General features: G+C 37.9%; 1 protein-coding gene across 1 annotated transcript in view; it reads left to right on the top strand.

The window, feature by feature from the left end:
* The window catches only part of trabd2a (TraB domain containing 2A), a 75,989-nt gene extending 62,747 nt beyond the window's left edge, over positions 1-13,242 (top strand). Inside the window, exons 5-7 of the mRNA XM_084746459.1 lie at positions 677-767; positions 5,977-6,249; positions 12,390-13,242. Coding sequence (XP_084602585.1) covers positions 677-767; positions 5,977-6,249; positions 12,390-12,582 — 557 coding nt within the window. The 3' untranslated portion in view covers positions 12,583-13,242. The remainder of the gene's footprint in view (positions 1-676; positions 768-5,976; positions 6,250-12,389) is intronic.
* The last annotated feature ends 4,613 nt before the right edge of the window (positions 13,243-17,855 follow it).

Raw genomic sequence — 17,855 nt, 5'->3', positions numbered from 1 at the left:
ACTTTAACCTCTTTATTTTGAATGCAACCACCTCATATTGAATTTAACCACTTTATTTATATGTCATTTGTAGCACAGTCTATAATCAAGGCATATGAATGGCTATTTATGATCCAGGGCACATTTGTTATGTGTTTTCATAGAGGTTTGCATTTAATGCATTCAGGAGAAAGTGAACATTATATTTATGCTATGATGAAATGTCTATTGCTGATACATATTGTTATTGTTTTATTACTCAGGCTTACTCTAAAGCATACCCTGCTTTATTGAAAAATTGAAAAAAAAATGAATATGAATGAACATGAACATGCTGTACTGAAGAAGACTTGAAACTAGACCATAAATTCAATAGGAAACTGATTAGTGAGGTCATAAATAAAATGAGAAGGAGGGAAATTTTACAGATTTGCAATACAATATGACTTATTTTTACAACCAATGGAGTCCCCTCCTGCTGACCATTAGAGAGGATGTAGATTTAAGGCACTTCCTCATTGGCTTCACTTTTCAGACCTGGAAGCTATATACTCTTCATGTACACAGTCTACAATAACACATAAAAGCCATGAACATTGGAAGCTATGCCCCCTGCCTGTGTTCAGTGTGTGACAACCTCTCCTTTCTGTTTAATATTCTCAATCACCTTTTTTTTTCTTTTTTTGGGGGGTTACAGGTCACTTTCTTGGCAACAATACAGTCATTGATGTGCTTCGTCGCCAGGGATACGAGGTGGAGCACACCCCTGCCGGGCAGCCCATAAACAGGTAAATTTACTGCTAAAACACCCTTAAAAACACACATACATCATCTTGTGACACATTTAACTGGGCTGGAGTTTATGATTTATCATGGCAATACACCGTGCAAATTTAATGAATCCCCTAATATTATATGGGCTTCTAATTTTACAAAATTACTGCAATTTCTCTTCAGAATGTTTTTCTTATAATTTTGCTTTTATGCATTACTGAACATTTTTCTGTTCATGCCAAAAATCTTTCAAAAACTTCAAAGTGCAGAGTAATGCTTTCTCAAAAAGTAAAAGGCTTTAGTTGCACCAATGACTGTTATGACCCTGCAGGTCATTCGCAGTTTTTGTATGTTTTGTTTCCTGCAATGTCTCCTCTTCTTGATTTGTGTGTGAAATGGTGCTGAAATTGCTGGTGAGACTGTTTAGGTACAATTTTGAATTTTAAATAATTTTTCTTTAAAATTGCTTAAATAATGAAAGACATATTGGGTTAGGTAAAGTTATTGAGGGGAAGATTTCTCAGGAATTCTGTTCCAGCAAGTTTTGTGAACTCCTGTTTTCAGCGTGAGAGACAGGTCTGGGACTATTTTATTTTTAGGTAATAATTTTCCATAAGAAGCAGAAGAAGTGTCTGAGAGACGTGAGAAGAGACTGACAAAGCAAATAGCAGACAAAGTGAGAAGTACTGGGATGACGGATAGAGAACTGAGCAGAAGATATTATATTTCGCCTTAGTTGTTGCACATTATGATTTCTTCCGAAAACACAAGTCTGTAAAACTCGAAGGCCCATATTTTATCACTTAAATGGGTGCAAGGTTTCATGTCCCGGCCACATGATACAGGGCAACTGCTGCCTCATGGCCCTGACAGGAATATATATTTCTCTCGACTTTTTCACCGACTGGATTTCAAATGGGAAATCATTTTCCAAGTAAGCACAACTCCATAGTTGGTCTGTGTTCATTCACAGACCCGAAACAGATGTTCTAGTTCTGCTTCAGCCCTTGTGAGAAATGTATTGTCTGCAAATAATCAAAAACTGCACTCACTAGTTATCCGCTGAGTGATTCTCCCTTTTTAAGTACTCATCCCCTCCAGATGTCCCTAAATGTTTGTTTTGCCACCTCATCTTTTAAGTTTGCTATAGTTTTATTAATTTACTTGCACTATCGTAACTGGAGAGTGAAGTGTTCTTATTATAGGGGGCATTCATTGGCTTTAAATGTGCAGCACTGGAATTTTAAACTAAACTGTTAAATCATAATTTACCTGATGTTGTTAACTGGAAATAGGTTGCTTCCAGATTTTCATGCAATCAGACCCTGTTTGTGACACTATTTATCACTGATATTTTGCCAAAAATATCATTGAATTTGCTTAGTTTTCATTGTTATTCAGATTGTCCTCATATGCAAGAGGAATTCACAAGAAATGATGCTAACATACAAACCAGCGTTACTGTTTGTAATTTTATCTCATTGTTTACTTTTCATTGTTCACTATGTAAGAGTTGTGTTAAGTTACTGTTAGAGATCAATCAATGTTTTGTTTATTCAGGGATGATACTTGCTATTAGTAATCAAGGAAATGGATACATTTGCAGAAAGGTCTTAATGTCAAAATTCAGAATAACTATTTTTGGAAAATATTGTGCTTTTTACTCCACTTTCCTATGTTAATTAGATTCAGATTAATATACGATTTAAATAAACTATTATGAATCTTTTTCATGTATTGTTTGAGATTAAGCTACCCAGCAGTAAACAAAGTACCCTAATTATCAGTCAGATAGTACTGTGGGTGGAACATTTAGCAAGAGTGAACTACACTAAAGACAGTTACTGCTAATGCAAACCAAACTTTTCATGCTGCTGCTGCTGCTTCAAATGAAACACACTCAACTGGTAAAACACACACTGGCTTTTACTGTGAAGCAGTCACAGTGAACACACTGTAGAAGTCAAAGCGATTAGCGCTGACCACATTGATTTGTCAAAACTCCATCTAACAAGACACACACCTCCAACTCATTGGCAAGGTAACTTACTTTACCCTGGTGTTGTGTGGAAAACTACTTGCACCACGCACAACAGGAAACCAGATGGTTGCAATAATTGCTGACTGACTTCTTTATTAAAACAGTGTGAGTTTGTTTGGCTGCACTGTACTGCTCTTCCGTTGTATTTTTGACAAAGTAGCTGCTCAGGGAACGTTTGATGTATAATCACCAGTAGCCACAGTTGGGGCCAAATCAGAGAGAAATGAAATCTTATCTTAAGGATAAGAACTTCAAAATGTGTTTGTAGCCAAAGAGACAATATCATAGTATAAATCTAATACACCCAAAGGCATACTGTAAATTCGGTGCAAAGCAAATAAATAAAGTTAAATGCCTTTGATACATATAAGATAGAAGATAGATTCATTTATCATAATACAACAGCTAGATTTAGATGAAGTTCCCTTTTTGCTACTCATATAAAAACAACTTAAACAATTTAAAATTATGTACAGTAGATTGGTTGAAGACACAAAAATAAAATTATTTTGCGGGAAGGAGAGCTGAGGATGAATTAAGCAGTTGTACAGCCTCAGAGAAGAAGCTGCGCTGTAGTCTGCTGGTACAACAGTTGATACTTCTGTAAAAGTAAAAAAAAAGTATCTTTTGTGTTTTGGAATAAATAATTGCAAACATTTTTTCAAATTATTCAGTGCTACCAGATATTGGTTTGGTGTTTGTTAAAATGATGAATGATCTGTGAGTATAAACTTTTTCATGAACCAGGCTTAAGCTTTTTGTAAAAAGTAAGGCTGATAAAACGGTGGTGGGGCAGCTGCTAGGGGTCTCATGTTTTGATTTTTCAGTTTTAGGAAAAAAAATTATGCTCCCTGATGTGTCTTATTCAGGGGGCCTTTATTTTTCTCTGCTGTTTCTACTATGCAGATCACACTACAGATAAATCTGGCAAAATCCCCACCAGCCACTAGTGAAGTGTTGTTGAAAAGGCCAACTTCAGCAGAGCTCATGCCTCCTGCTGTGAAGCATGTAGTGCAGTCTACCATGGCGCTCTGTGTGGGTGGCTATCTCACTGCAGATCTGTGTTTCTTGTGTGTGTGAGTGAATGAATGAATGAATCTACTTTCACACACACAAACTCAGTGTTTGGTGCAGGGTTATGAGCCTGTGATGAACCTGCAACCCAAATGTGTGTGTGTGTGTGTTGCATGTTGTATGCACAGTGCCAGTTAAAGATAGTTGCTGACCTCATTAGACATGGCCAGCAGCTCATCAGAAGCAAGAGGGTCTTTAATCAAAAGAAGAGTTTTGGTTTTGCTCTCATGCTTCCAATTCCGATACTTTAATTTGTTTTTCCAAAAAATCTTGGATATGTTCTCTATTAGACTGCATGTCAGTTCGTGGAAGGTCAACAGCATCCTATTCTTACATAGCAGGAATTCCTCTTTCCTCTCCTTTCCTTTTTTTTCCTTTCCTTTCCTTTCCTTTCCTTTCCTTTCCTTTCCTTTCCTTTCCTAAACCACAGAAAAGCTATAATTTCATTGTCGCTGACTTACAAGCAGATTTTTTCTGGGTCCTTGAAAGGTCTCATAAATTCTAAAATCCAATAATTTGACTTTTAGGCCTTAGCATTTCTTGAGTAAAAAACTGAATTAGGAAGTTAATATTACTTTTACATGTGTTGTCAAAATGAAATAAACATTGAACCAATAACCACTAATGCAACCTGCATGTATTTTTTTGTCATTATGGGTATGAAATAGGTCTCAAATAACCTTTTTAAAGGTTTTACGATATTAACTTGCTGAAAGCTGCAGCAACTCTGCAGAAGATACTCTGGAAGCTCTGTTATGGAGAATGGCAGCTATAATCAGACTGGATTCACAACAGTTAGAATGGCTTCTAAAAGAAAGTCACAACAAAAAAAGAAAACTTGCCAAAATGTATCACAGCATCCTGCAGCATAATACATTTCTCTGCCAGTAATCCATTTGTTCAGGATCTAATACGCACAGGGAGTTGATATATAAAAGGTAGATTTTTGGTGGAGGATTCCTTTCTTACTGTCTCCCGACAGTCCTAGAAATCTGCATTTCTCTCTTCAAACCAAACTCAATTATGAATTGGCTCAAAGTTGTTACATCCCATGCACCCCACTGGCAGGAACAAAAACAGAAAGGAAAACAAGTATGGCTTTGTCTGCTGTAATTTGCATGCAAACAACAAAAATCTCAAAAGACTGCTGCAGGTCCCAGTTCCATAGAAGAAAAATTGAAAGCAGTCACCAACTTTTAACCAAGAATTATTGATATTGTGCAGGAAACAGAGGTCACATCACACATACGCTGACAATTAAGGGATAGTTCAGATTATTTGAGGTGGGCTTATCAATAGTAAGTATAGCAGCTACGGTAGATGGCACGTCCCCAGTTTGGAGAAGCAGAGAGGAGTGCCAGCACAGAAGCTAAGTAATGAACTGCTGTGGACAGGGTCAGCAACAAAGGTTGGTATTTTAGCCACTTAAAAAAAAGGTTCACCTGAAAAAAACACACATTTTAGTGTATGCTATGTTTGAAATATTTTTACCACTTTAACTTGTTGTCAGACACCTTTTTTTTGACAGGAAACTGCCATTATATGAGCCAAATATCACTTTCTCTAAAGGTAAAGGTAATTTTACCTTGCAGAACACAGAAGTTGGTCTACGATATGTTAGTATGTGTTATTGTGTGACTTTGGTGAATCCGAATTATATTTTGAAAACAGTAAGTCACACAATAACACAAACAAACTAAGATATTTAGGCAGTGGAAGACCGGCAACTCCCATGTTCTGCAAGGTAAAATTATTGATTTTGTCTGTGGAGTTTGGTTGGTTTGAAGGTAGCAATAATTGGCTTATATTACTATGTTTTCCCATCAGAAGAGTCTGTCTGATGGCAAGTAAAGCGATAAAAATGTTCTAAATATTGCAAACACTTAAGCTGATATTGATTTTTTTAGGTGGACCTTTTTCAAGCGTCTGAAACACTTTTTGTTGCTCCGCAGCAGCTCAGTGTTTAGCTTCACTGCTGGTGCTCCTCTCTGCTTCTTCACCATGGCGCATGCAGCCTCACTCACACTCACCAAATAATCTGAACTGTCTCTTTAAAGGTCACATTTACCTGTTGACAAAATACGTTTCCTGCGTTGTGCGCCCTCTAGGAGGTCATCATCCAGAGCTGCCTCACCAGAGTCAGAGGAGCACCCCGATGAGTCGCCTCTCCTGGAGCCCTTCCTCCATGAGCTCCCCCACAAAGAGGATGATCAGGGGCGTCTCCTGGAGGACGATCTGTTACCCCACATGCTGCTGCCACCGGACAGCCTGGAGCTGCTGGAGAAAGCGGAGAGGAAATTGCTGAAGAAAAAGAGGAGGAACAAGCAGAAGAAACAGCGGCACCGGCATTTTAATGACCTCTGGGTTCGCATCGAGGAGAGGTAAGAAGACGGGAGGGGGATGTCTTGTTTCATATATACATCAGTGACTTGTTTGTCTCTTTTCCGGGGGGCTGAAGAGAAATGTAGAAAAGGTGAGACGTGAGGTCACAGGTGGGAGAAAAGAAAAGAGCACGAGAGAAGAAAGACAGAGGGGAAATTGGAAATGTGTAATGCAGTCTTTCCTCGTGTCTATAGAATAAAACTGACACTTCCTGGTGTGGCGCCGCAGGCTCAAACAGCCACCGTATCACATCACCATACTCTTGATGCAGTCTGCACACACTTCAGCACATATGCACGCACACACACCCTGCAGTGTGGTATGAGTCCAGACTAGTTCCTAACTGGTATAAGTGTCTTGGATGTGAAAATAACAGCCTGGGAATTTCTACTAAGTATCCGGTTTTGGTCTCACAGTAGCTCCAGGCAGGGACTAACCGGACAACAAAACAAGCTCACCTTTCAGACAAAAAGGAGACCTCTGCATAAGGTGTGGTCTGCCGTGTTGAAACTTCTCTCAGTTTGTTGTCAGGGGCAAAATTTTATGTTTTCATAGATGTGACTGTGCGTGTGGGCAGGAAACAAAAAGTTGAATGTGACTCTCCGTCAATCCACCCATGTTCTACACCCAGTTATCCCTTTCAGAGCTGGAGGCGATCACTGTTAGTCAGACGGCTGGATTCATTTAAACCTACAGGCGATTTTAGAGTTTCCAGCTCACCTGACTTGCACGTCTTTGGACTGCTGGAGGAAATCGGAGCACCTGAAGTAAACTCATGCAAACCTGAGGAGAACTTTACACAGACAGTGCCAAAGACCAAAGCTATGTGTTAAAACAGCTTCAGCTTAGTTAAATTTACAATTCAATGCCTCACTGAGGGAAATTGATTTAGCGGCACAGTCACCAGCCCTAAGGTCAGGGTGACAATCTTAACTCTGGGCAAAAATTTCTTAAACAGCTTAAAGCTGGGGTAAACAATTTTGGAGAATGATACTTGATTGTTGGGTCTCATTCCCAGGTTGTAAAATACTGACGCTTTGGATTTGGTTGATTGTTGAGTCTCCTTGTGAAAGTGCTGGTATTTGAAGACCTGGGAGTAGAGACACAAAAATCAACTGTCATCCAGATTAACTTGCCCCACTTTTAAGGAAGGTACAAAAAACCTTGCAGTTCAGTAATTTAAATATGTTTTTGTGTAGCTGTAGCATATTCTCCAAGTGGTAAAAAGGATTGCTGTCAGAAAAGCAGATTTTTCTTCTTAGTCAAGGATAAATCAGATTATCTTTGGCAAATCTTTTTTCATCTGTGTATCTAGTATCTGTCTCCTGAATGAGCATGTGCTTTCATGCTGGAGTCATCCCTTCCAGACTCCTAAATTGTGTGGCAAATAGAGCTTGTTTGCTATGGCTAGTATTAACACTACACAGACAGAGACCGCTAACACAGGAACGTAAACTCTAGTTCTACTGTTGCACATTTCATTTCAGCACAATATTTGAAATCTGTGGCTCACATTTTCAAAACGTCTGCATGTGGCCTGAGATTACCAGCTGTGTATCCCATTAAGACCTCGTTGATTTCATTTTGTGTTGATTTTACTTTTTTTTTTACACTTCCTCTTTTATTTCCAAACCAGCAGCTCCCAACCTTTTTCCTTTTCTTCTATTGAGCAAATTGATGTCCCCTTACTATAAGTGACATATTGTATGGATATTTCATATTTTTGTCAATGAATAACAATAACAGTAGAGAACAACTGATGAACTAATTTTACAATCAACCATGACGTTAGTGTAGAAGAAGTGATGAATGAATTCTGAGCAGATTATTTCCTGTCTACGTTTCATTAGAGATGTGGTTTCTTTCTGTGTCTGTCTGTCTTTCTGTGTCAATCATGAGGCTTTTATTTTGACAAATTTCCCAAACCCCTCAAAATCAAGAAGTTGTCATGAACCCCTGTGAAGCGTTGGGGACCTCTAGTGGGAGTGGGGACCCCCAGATTGGGAACCAATGATATAAACTATCCATGGGTGTATGAATATTTTTTTCAAGATGCTGTAGGATGTTTTCCTGGCTTGCATGCTGGGATAGGCTCAACACTTCTGCTATAGGGTTAAAGTCACTCATGTTTCTTATATTAGCAGAAGACAGTTTGCAGTTTGGAACAGTGCGATGTATAAGTTCAACTATCTCCAGCGTCTTAAGACTGCCGACAGAAGATCATTCAATATAGTCACTGAATTGCCATCCGTCACGCTATAAAACCCTGGAGCAGAGTCTTGTGCTGCGTGGGTGGATCACACATTAAAGAAACAGAAGAAATGGGGGGAAAAAATAGTGCTGTCTTTTTTGTTTTGCCTAGTTGGCGTACAAGTATTTCTACAGTAAATCATGATTATCAGTTGCTAAAAATGGCATTAGAAATAATTTCATCTAACCAGCGCATAGGGATTTACAAATTTGGTCCCGTGCAGGACTCCCCACTTAACCATGTGCTTTTTACCTCCGTATGAACATGCATTTTTCCATATACAGTATGCACTATTCCAAATTACCGATGGAAAGGAAAATCCAACCATGTAGGGTCTGTTCTTCACGGGAACAGAGAACGTTTGTGAACGTTTGTGTACGTTATGTCTGCAGAAATGTTTTCTCTCTCGCTGAGAGACCCTGTATTTTGAACGGAAAGGAAACAGACTGTTTGTGTACACATGTTACAAAGTGTACACGGTGCGCGTCTTTGTATATTTTAATGTCTGAAAAGGTGGCCGGGTGAGAAAGGGAGAGGGAGTCCAAGGAACAGAAGCGACTACAGCGTCACAGTTCTCTGTTGTGTTTGAGGCGGGGCCACAGAGCAACGTGTCACACCTGGTTTCCTGACACTGCTCCTCAAACCTCAAACCTAAATAAACCTGCTTCATAACTTCATCCCCTTGAACATTAAATATCTATTTCAGCTATTTACAGAAACTTTAAAGGAATAAATGTTGCTAAAAGGTACCAGTTAAATTATCTACCCCTGGTAGTCTGAAATAGTCTTTCATATTAAAGGGACAGTTCACCTCAAAATCAGAAATAAATATATTTTCTCTTGCTTGTAGTGCTGTTTATTTATCTAGATTGTTTTGGTGTGAATTACTGAGGTTTGGAGATGTCTGCCTTCTTTCAAAAATAATGGAACTAGATGCCACTTGGCTTGTGGTGCACTGAGACAAAAAAAGAGAAAAACTCAACAGCAATGTCTCTTTCCAGAAATCATGACCTGTTAACTGGTAACTGAGCAGTGAGCAGTTTCATGTAGGAACTATTTTCTTTCTATGGTATTACACCCACACCAACTGTGTCACTGTGCAAGAAGTTATTTTGTAGGCATGTGGACTGTGGCATTGCTAAAAAGCATGTTTATTTACAAAATAATAAAGAACAGAAGCAACATGGAAATCACTAAATAATATAAGCATTTATGGCAACAAACCAAAATGATAAAGGGCCGTTCCATGATAGAAGAGGGGATCTGTGTCACAGAGAGACGGTGATGAACTAATGAAACCACACTGTGGCTTTTGATGTTGATGATGAGCAGAGATGTCACAGTAGAACAAAAATAGTCCTAGAACAAGCCAAATGTCATGTAGTTCCATTATATTTGAGAGATCTTTATGGCTCATATCTCCAAAACTCAACAACAATCCAAAAAATAAATATCACTACAGGTAAGAGGAAACATATATATTCTTGATTTTGAGATGAACTGTCCTTTTAAAATATGTTAAATAACTAAGTCCATAGCTACAGGCATTACAGCCTTAAGCCAAGACCAATCAGTGCAAATTAGATAATATTAATCAATGTCTATGAGTAGTGGAGACTTCAGTTGCGGTTCATTTAGAAATTTTGTGGGGAATATTTAAACACTTGTGATATCGCCATTTCAAACTGTCCAGTACCAAAAGTAATTTGATTTTAATCCGTTAACAAGCTTGTTTGATTCTGGCAAGAGCTGTTGCTGTTAAGGCAGTTTTGAAGAACTGAGAAATTATGATCATCTATTAGGAAACTGCTTGGTTGAGCTTGTCACTGAGATCTATGTACTGTTTGTGTGGTGGGTCTGTCATCCATCATTGACTCTAATGCAGCGTATTTTGGCAATCCAAATTTGACTGGCACTTGACTCTCCAAACTCTTCCAAATGTGTCTCTTCCTCAGCCAAGGAGTTTGCAGCCTGCCATCCAAACTGAAGCTCATTTGTCTATAATAATCCCTCTAAGAACACTCAATTTGTCTGCAGACAAAGTCAAGATGAGGACTGGGAGATGACTGAATTCCTTTCTTGAAATTATAATAGGAATATTTTCATTTTTCTTTATGCGGATGCCTATCAAAATATCTTTCCCAATAAAACATAAATCCAGTAAAATGAAAATACTATCTTGCAATCGCTTTTCTTTTATATTGGATGTTAGAAGGCTGTGTCAAATTGCTGCTGCAGCCCACTGGTATGAGCAGATCCTGACTTCAGGAACTTGTGTATTTGTTTTGCCTGGCCTCGTCCCAGTCAAAACCACACGAGCGCTGCAGTTTCTGCATCAAACAAGGGAGCAAAAATGATTTAATTGCCAGACTTGTTTAGAAAAGGGCAGATAAAGAGAGAACTCGAGACAGCCAAGGAGTGGCAGACAGAGTATATAATATTAGGACAGGAAGAAAAAGAGACAGAGAGAGCAGAAGCAGGCAGGCGGATTGGCAGTTGGTATACAGCCATAAGCTGATCAATGAGTTGCACGCTCAGGAGTTTTGTATTTATAAAAGCTCTGCTGATTGGTCAGTGCTATAGCAGTGGATTCCTTTGTCAAGAATTTTTCCTTTGTAGGCCTCGCCATCATTAATATTTCCATTGTTTTATTCCTGCAGTCTGCATATTTTCTCTGGCAGCAGTGGATGATTTGGGGATGTAGAGGGAGTCCTGTTACTCTGCAGATTAAACCATGATTTTCCTTTCAAGTGTAAAACACAGTATAGAGGCTTAGCGCAAAGACAGAACAGACTTCTATATATATATATTTATTATTATTTTTAAATTCTTAAAATTAGTCTGGAAATAATAAGCCTGTTGTAACACCAGAATATGGAAAGGTCTTTGAGTAGAGCTCAAAATTATTACACACAGCTTGTTTGGACTGTCTCAGCCCATTTTTGTTGGAGGGCCTGATTATTAAAATCCCCTGAAAATTGCGTTCGTGTAGTGCTAGATCATTCATAGTACAACCCGAATTCCAAGAGTTGGGATGCTGTGTGAGTTGTTAATAAAACAGAATGCATCAACTTCAGAACGAGTGTAAGTTTACCAAAAAAAACAATTAAGTTTCTCAGTTTGAACATGAAATATCTTGTCTTTTTTACTGTATTCAATTGAATATAGGTCAAAAAAGATTTGCAAATCATTGCATTCTGTTTTTAATGACATTTTACACAGCATCCAAACTTTTTTGGAATTGGGATTGTAAGAAGTTGATGTAGAAAATAGGTTTTCGGGGTCCTTTAAAAGATAAATACGATATGATATGGTTCGATATGACAGGACTCAAATACTGCACACGTATAAAGCTGCCTCCGTAGTTTTAACAGTGAAAAACAACATGTAAACAAAGCAGCACATACTGGAAATCACAACCAGAAATTACACATATTGTACACACTACATGACAAGTGATAACACCATGAAGTCATCGTCCAACCTCTGTAGCCTCAAGTAACATTTTTAATACAAAACCGAGGGAGGAAAAATGAACTTACAATTTAGGGAAATGGATGTTTTGAGATCAAACCTGCTTTAATTGAAATTGCCCTCTCCTCTGGTCTGCAAAGGAGACTGTGTTATATAAGGAGCAGAGTTTTGTGGATAAATGAGTGTATTTGGCATTGTTTTGCTCAAACGCTCGTAGTTATTTAAAGTGCAATGAAAGGGAGAAGAAGCAAGGCTTAATGCAGTTATTTGAGTCATGTGTATATTATATATTTATGTGAATGTGTTTAAACTTGGACTGCGGATGACCTCCACAATAAAAATATATAAATAGATAAATATAAATAAAGATGGAATTTCTAACTAATCTTTTCTACTTCCATCTTTTCTCCACAGCACTATGGTCCAGTCTCCACCTCCACCGCTGGTTCGCATCATCAATGGTTACATCACAGTGCAGCCACCTGACAGAGTCCACAGCCACTACAACTACCATCACACATCCTCAACATCCACCACATCCTCTTCATCTTTACTTGTCTTCCTCTGCACATTCCTCACACTGAAGACGTGGACTGTGTTCCTCTAGCAGAGCATTAGCTGGGACTCTTTAAAAACAGTCAGCCTCCTTGAGCACAAACTCAACATATGATGGTTTCATGCAGCAGCTGATGCAAAGTGAGGTCTGATCATGCATCATAATACCTAGAGGAGGCTGCAAAAGAGAGCCGTGACTCTCAGACTGTTCACGACAAAAAAAGCATGGAAAAACGATGTGAAATCTGTTCTAGCTGTCAGGTAATGGTTACGCTCCATGGATATTAGGTTAGATAAAGTTTGTGTTGTTGGGACTGAGCGCTAAATCATGTCAATAGAGCATGTCGCTTACAAATCGAGGCCTCTATGAGCATGTAAGGTTGTACAATGTCAGGTTTCTTGGAACATTTCATAAGGTTTCCATTATGTTACACAAACGCAGCAGGAGCGAGTACACAGAAAGCATCAGGAAAGAAAACAGGAAGAATTATGGGACGTGTCACTGGCATTACATAACATGTCAGCTCCCTTATGGATTACAGTGTTATGGTAGACACTCATAATTCAACATTCAAACCTCTGAGAGCATGAGATCTCACTAAAATGACTGTTGTTGAAATTATTACTGAATATAAAATACCTTCAATAAGTACAACTGGAATCATATGTCCTTAGTGTGTGTGTGTGTGTCAGAGAGAGAGAGAGAGAGAGAGAGAGAGAGAAAAAGTGTGTGTGCATATGAGACAAACAAAGTCTATCAGCTCTTAAACCCTCCCGGCCTTGCAAACAGAGGTGGTCGTCCTCAGACCTTAATTTATTCTTCCGTTTTTAGAAGAATTTGTTTAATGTTGCATAAAAGTGGTGGGGAAATTGTACATATTGTTTCTAAATATTATAGATGTATTTTAGAATTATAAAAATGAAAATTATCAAAAGTTTTGTTGTTGTTTATATAAATATATAAATAGATATGCAGTATATTTTTGAAAAGAAAATCAGGAACTAACCACCACAACCCGTGTCATGTGTCTCACTGAAATGTGGAAGAGACATATGATTGTATTGTACTTTATGTATCAGTGTTATCACTTGCTTTGCTGTGTGTGTCTGCTGAAAGGATTCATATTATGTGTGTGTTGTTTTCACATAGAGATCATTTGTTTAATTTATTTAACTACAATAGTTTTGCTGTAGGCCATGTGAAACATCCCCAGTGTTTGTTTTTTTTATATTTTTGCAGTCACTATGATGTCCAAATGTGTTATTTCAAATATTTTCATATATGATTTCAAATGCATATGATGGTCATAATAATTCAGTACATGCAGCACAAACCACAACCACAAACAGCATTGTCTTTTACAAATCACTTATAGCATGAGATGATTGTAATAGTATTACCATGACAACAATAAAATATTTATCTAGATTAAAATCTGATTTTATGGTTTATGCTTGGCTGCAAAGAAAATCATGGGGAGTCAGTGAGGACCCGCCCTTCAGATTCTTTCAATTTGTGTTTTTGTTTGTAGAAAAATGTCACTTGGCATGCATTGCTATTTATCATTGCATCTTTTTTGGGCGTTGCCAAAGTGAGATGTTTTAAAATCCTAAGGACAGAGAGACTTTAAAGCTACTATAATCAATATTTTCATGCTAACAATGGATCAAAGGACTATGTGAAATGTGAGAGAGGTCACTCATGTTGACAAACCCTTAGATAATTAGCATCTGACAGCAGTTCCCCTCAGCTCTACAGAGCATCTTTAAACTCACTGCTGTCCTCCAGCTTTAATGTTTCCTTTCACCAATCCAGCCAAATGTAAACTTACAATGCAACAAAGCACTGTGTTCAGCAAAAAAGCCTACATACACTACCTGCCCTGCACCAAACAACACAAACAGCAATTAGATGGTGAACATAGTGGAGGATTACCTAAAGTCAGATGTTTTTCTCAGGAGTTAGTTAAGACCAAAACAGAGCTAAAAGGTGAGCTAATATTTGACTTGCATTGATCAGGTGGACACGAAAATGACCTTGTCTACTTGTTGTGTAAAGTAAGCAACTACTTTCTAACATCAACTTATGGATGTGACAATATGTCAGTGTTATGTTTACAACTTGTTTTGAATCCCCCAAGTCACGAGTTAGAGTGAGCAGTGCAACATGGCAGACTATGTACATATACATTGTAGGGTAACAAAAACGCCCAATCAATTTAGCAGCAACTATTTTATTTTTATTCACTAATTCACTTTTAAGTAAAGTCTTACTAGGAAACTCATTCTAGTACATGTATATTCAGGCATCATGGTTATCTCTAAATGCCTAAATACATGTTTACATTTTAGGGGATGAAATGCACACATTACATAAAAACATGTTTCAACTTTAAAAGGGAAATAAATCAGATTTTTCCACGTGGATGTCCAGTCAGTGATGACAGTAAATGTAGTCAATTGTAGCAATGAATTACTCAGTGCACCTGAGTTCACCTGCTTGCAGAACGATGCCAGCAGAGGAAAAACTTTGCAGCAGGAGAACTTAGTCTTACTGGTCAGTATGGCACCCACTGAGGAATTTACTTGACTACATTTACCATCAACACTAACAGGTCATCCACATGAAAAGTGCCAGATTTACGCTTTACTTTAAGACAGACTGTTGATCCACATCAGTAGTCTGGTATCACAGTGGCATTACTGATTGTGTGGTCTGGCTAAATTAATGTGTGGGTGGATATACACACGTACACACACACACACACACACACACACACACACACACATGCATGTTTCTCTGCTGACCTGACGCAGGGTTCAGGCCGTGTTTATGTGAGGTTAATGTGCTATGATAAGGCTGCTATTAGAAGCTGTTTGATGTGTACATGTGGTCTGACACAAACAAGGCAGCTGCTCGGCCGGAGTATGTCGATGCTGCAGGAAACAAACAGGAAACCAGAGCTAAAGGGACCCTTTAGATGTACAGGAAATGAGAGTTAATTGATTTGTTATATCAACAGGAAAAGAAAGCTAATTGACTTGTTAGTTTGTGCTTTGATTTAGAAGCGACTGTGTGCTAGAGGAGGTCATAGAGGTCCATGTATGACTGATGTCCACAAGCAATGCTAAAACAGGAAACACAAGATTTATCCTTAATAAATGAGGTGTGAGGTATGAAAGGTTTGATCCACAAAGTACTTACTAAGATGCAACAGAACATTTTTTTCTGTCTGCGTTGTCCGATTTCTTGCATCAAATCATTGCTGAATAACAGGTGATGCACCTTGAAATCCTGATCTATTCTGACTAGGTTGCACAAACAGAGTCTAGTCAGAGTCTAGCAAAACTAGGTTTAAAATGAGTAAATCTAGACTTAAAATTAAGCAGATCTCTGTTACACAACTAAAAAGTACTTTGAATTTAGTAATTTTAAGATTGTAAACCAAAATTAAATAGAGTTTAATCAATATAAATACATTTTAAAAAATGTGGGCTGCTCTGTTTGCTAACTAGCTGAAAAGTTAATTAAACATTGCATTGTTTGCTTATTAGTTAAAAAGTTAACTAAATGTTTTAAAAGTTCAAATGTTTCTTCGTTTGCTAGCTGGTTAAAATGTTAGTTAGCCTGTTAAGTGTACTCATGATGGCTCAGCAGAGAAGCTTTAATTTTTCCTTTGAGAAAAACTGGAGAGAAATAAAGAAGAGATGTATAAAAAAGATGGGTTGAGTCTTTCTTTGATGACCTTGATTATTTTTCTCAATCCATCTAAAAAAGGCAGCCATTTGAAAAGTTAAACCTCCTCAAGTGTAAGTTTAAAGTTAATACTGAATTAAAGTTTAAATTGAAGTTTAAAGTTTGGGTTTACAGATGTAAAATTAATCTATGTTTAGAGTAAAAACTAAACTGAGGTTTAAAGAGAGATTAGTTCAAAAGTTTGTCACAGCATAATTTAAAAAATTGCATTTAAAATGGTGCAAATATAATGTAACAGAGTTTTTTTGTTTAGTTCTTTCATTTATTCATTTTTTTTTCCTCTCCAAGAAATGCAAGCACAGTTCAGGCTATTGCTTCTGCTGAAAACGAATTCTGGAAAATGAAGTAAAATCACTAATTAAGTTTGTGGTGAAAGTTGAGGAGACATGAAGATAAATTCATTCACTTGCTCGCTAAATAACATCTGGAATACAAAGGTCATTATACAATGATCATATTTAACACAAACAGCATCTGGATTTTCCCTCTATGAATTATGGGGCCCTCTACCTGTGACACTTTGATTAATTGGATAGCGACTGTAATCTGTCTCTCTGACTTTTTTCTGTTGATCCTTGTGGCACATCTGTAAATTTTTCACTGTGTGATTGTGTGCTAGAAAGAGAACGTGCAGAGAACAAGCAGACTTCATAACTAAAGTCATAACTGTGGCCAATTCAAACGGCACAAAAACATTCAACCCACATCACGTTAAAAGCAGTATGTGACTCTAAACGAGATCTTTCCTCTGCCCCGTGTAACACAAAACGTTAAAACAACAGACCTTGTAAGTCACTCAGTCATTCCATAAAAGAATAAACAAACAAAGGTGCAGGTTGCTCCTCTAATTGCCTCCCGCTGAGTGCTTTTACTGACAGATGTTACAGCTCATTTACATTGCATGAAGAATAGTGTGAATTCCATAAGTCAAACTGAGTGCCATTAGAGCTGTAACTGCAGACGGGGGACACGAAACCAAGATTAGGTTAAACTCCGATCAGTAGACAATTAGGCCTACCTTAACTCTAATTTGAGTGATATTTTTCTGGTGCTCTCTTACCTTCCTGCTCACTAACTGTGTTCCATGTGTAACTTAAGGTTGCATAGTCTGTACGTTGATAACAGGTGAGTCTCCTGCCATGAACATGACAGATATGAATTAGCTGGAGGATTGTATTCCAACCAGAATCATTTGGATCAACATCAAGCACTCATAAACAAAATGGTAATTAAAGGTTTAGTTTGTAAGATTTGAGGGGAATTAATGAGCAGAGTATGGCAGAAATGGAATATAATATTTGTTTTGTTTATTATCTGTGTAAAATGTACCTGAAAAGAAAAAGTGTTGCTTTTTTGGTACCTTAGAATGAGCTTATATCTAAAGAGGGCTTGAGCATAGACATACATACGCAGAAGCCACATTGGCCTTTGGATTATACAGCAAGTAGAGCTACTTACAGTAGCCCAGAATGGAAAAAACCATCAGATCTAGATACAGCCTTTGAGAGTTTCATGGCCCTGTTCTCCTACACACACGTCAAAGGTGAGAGTGAGATGAGGTGTCTGCA

This window comes from Lutjanus erythropterus, chromosome 20, assembly GCF_056507025.1.
Source record: "Lutjanus erythropterus isolate fLutEry1 chromosome 20, fLutEry1.hap2, whole genome shotgun sequence".
NCBI classification, from domain to species: Eukaryota; Metazoa; Chordata; class Actinopteri; order Lutjaniformes; family Lutjanidae; genus Lutjanus; species Lutjanus erythropterus.
This window is presented reverse-complemented; position numbering and strand designations above follow the sequence as displayed.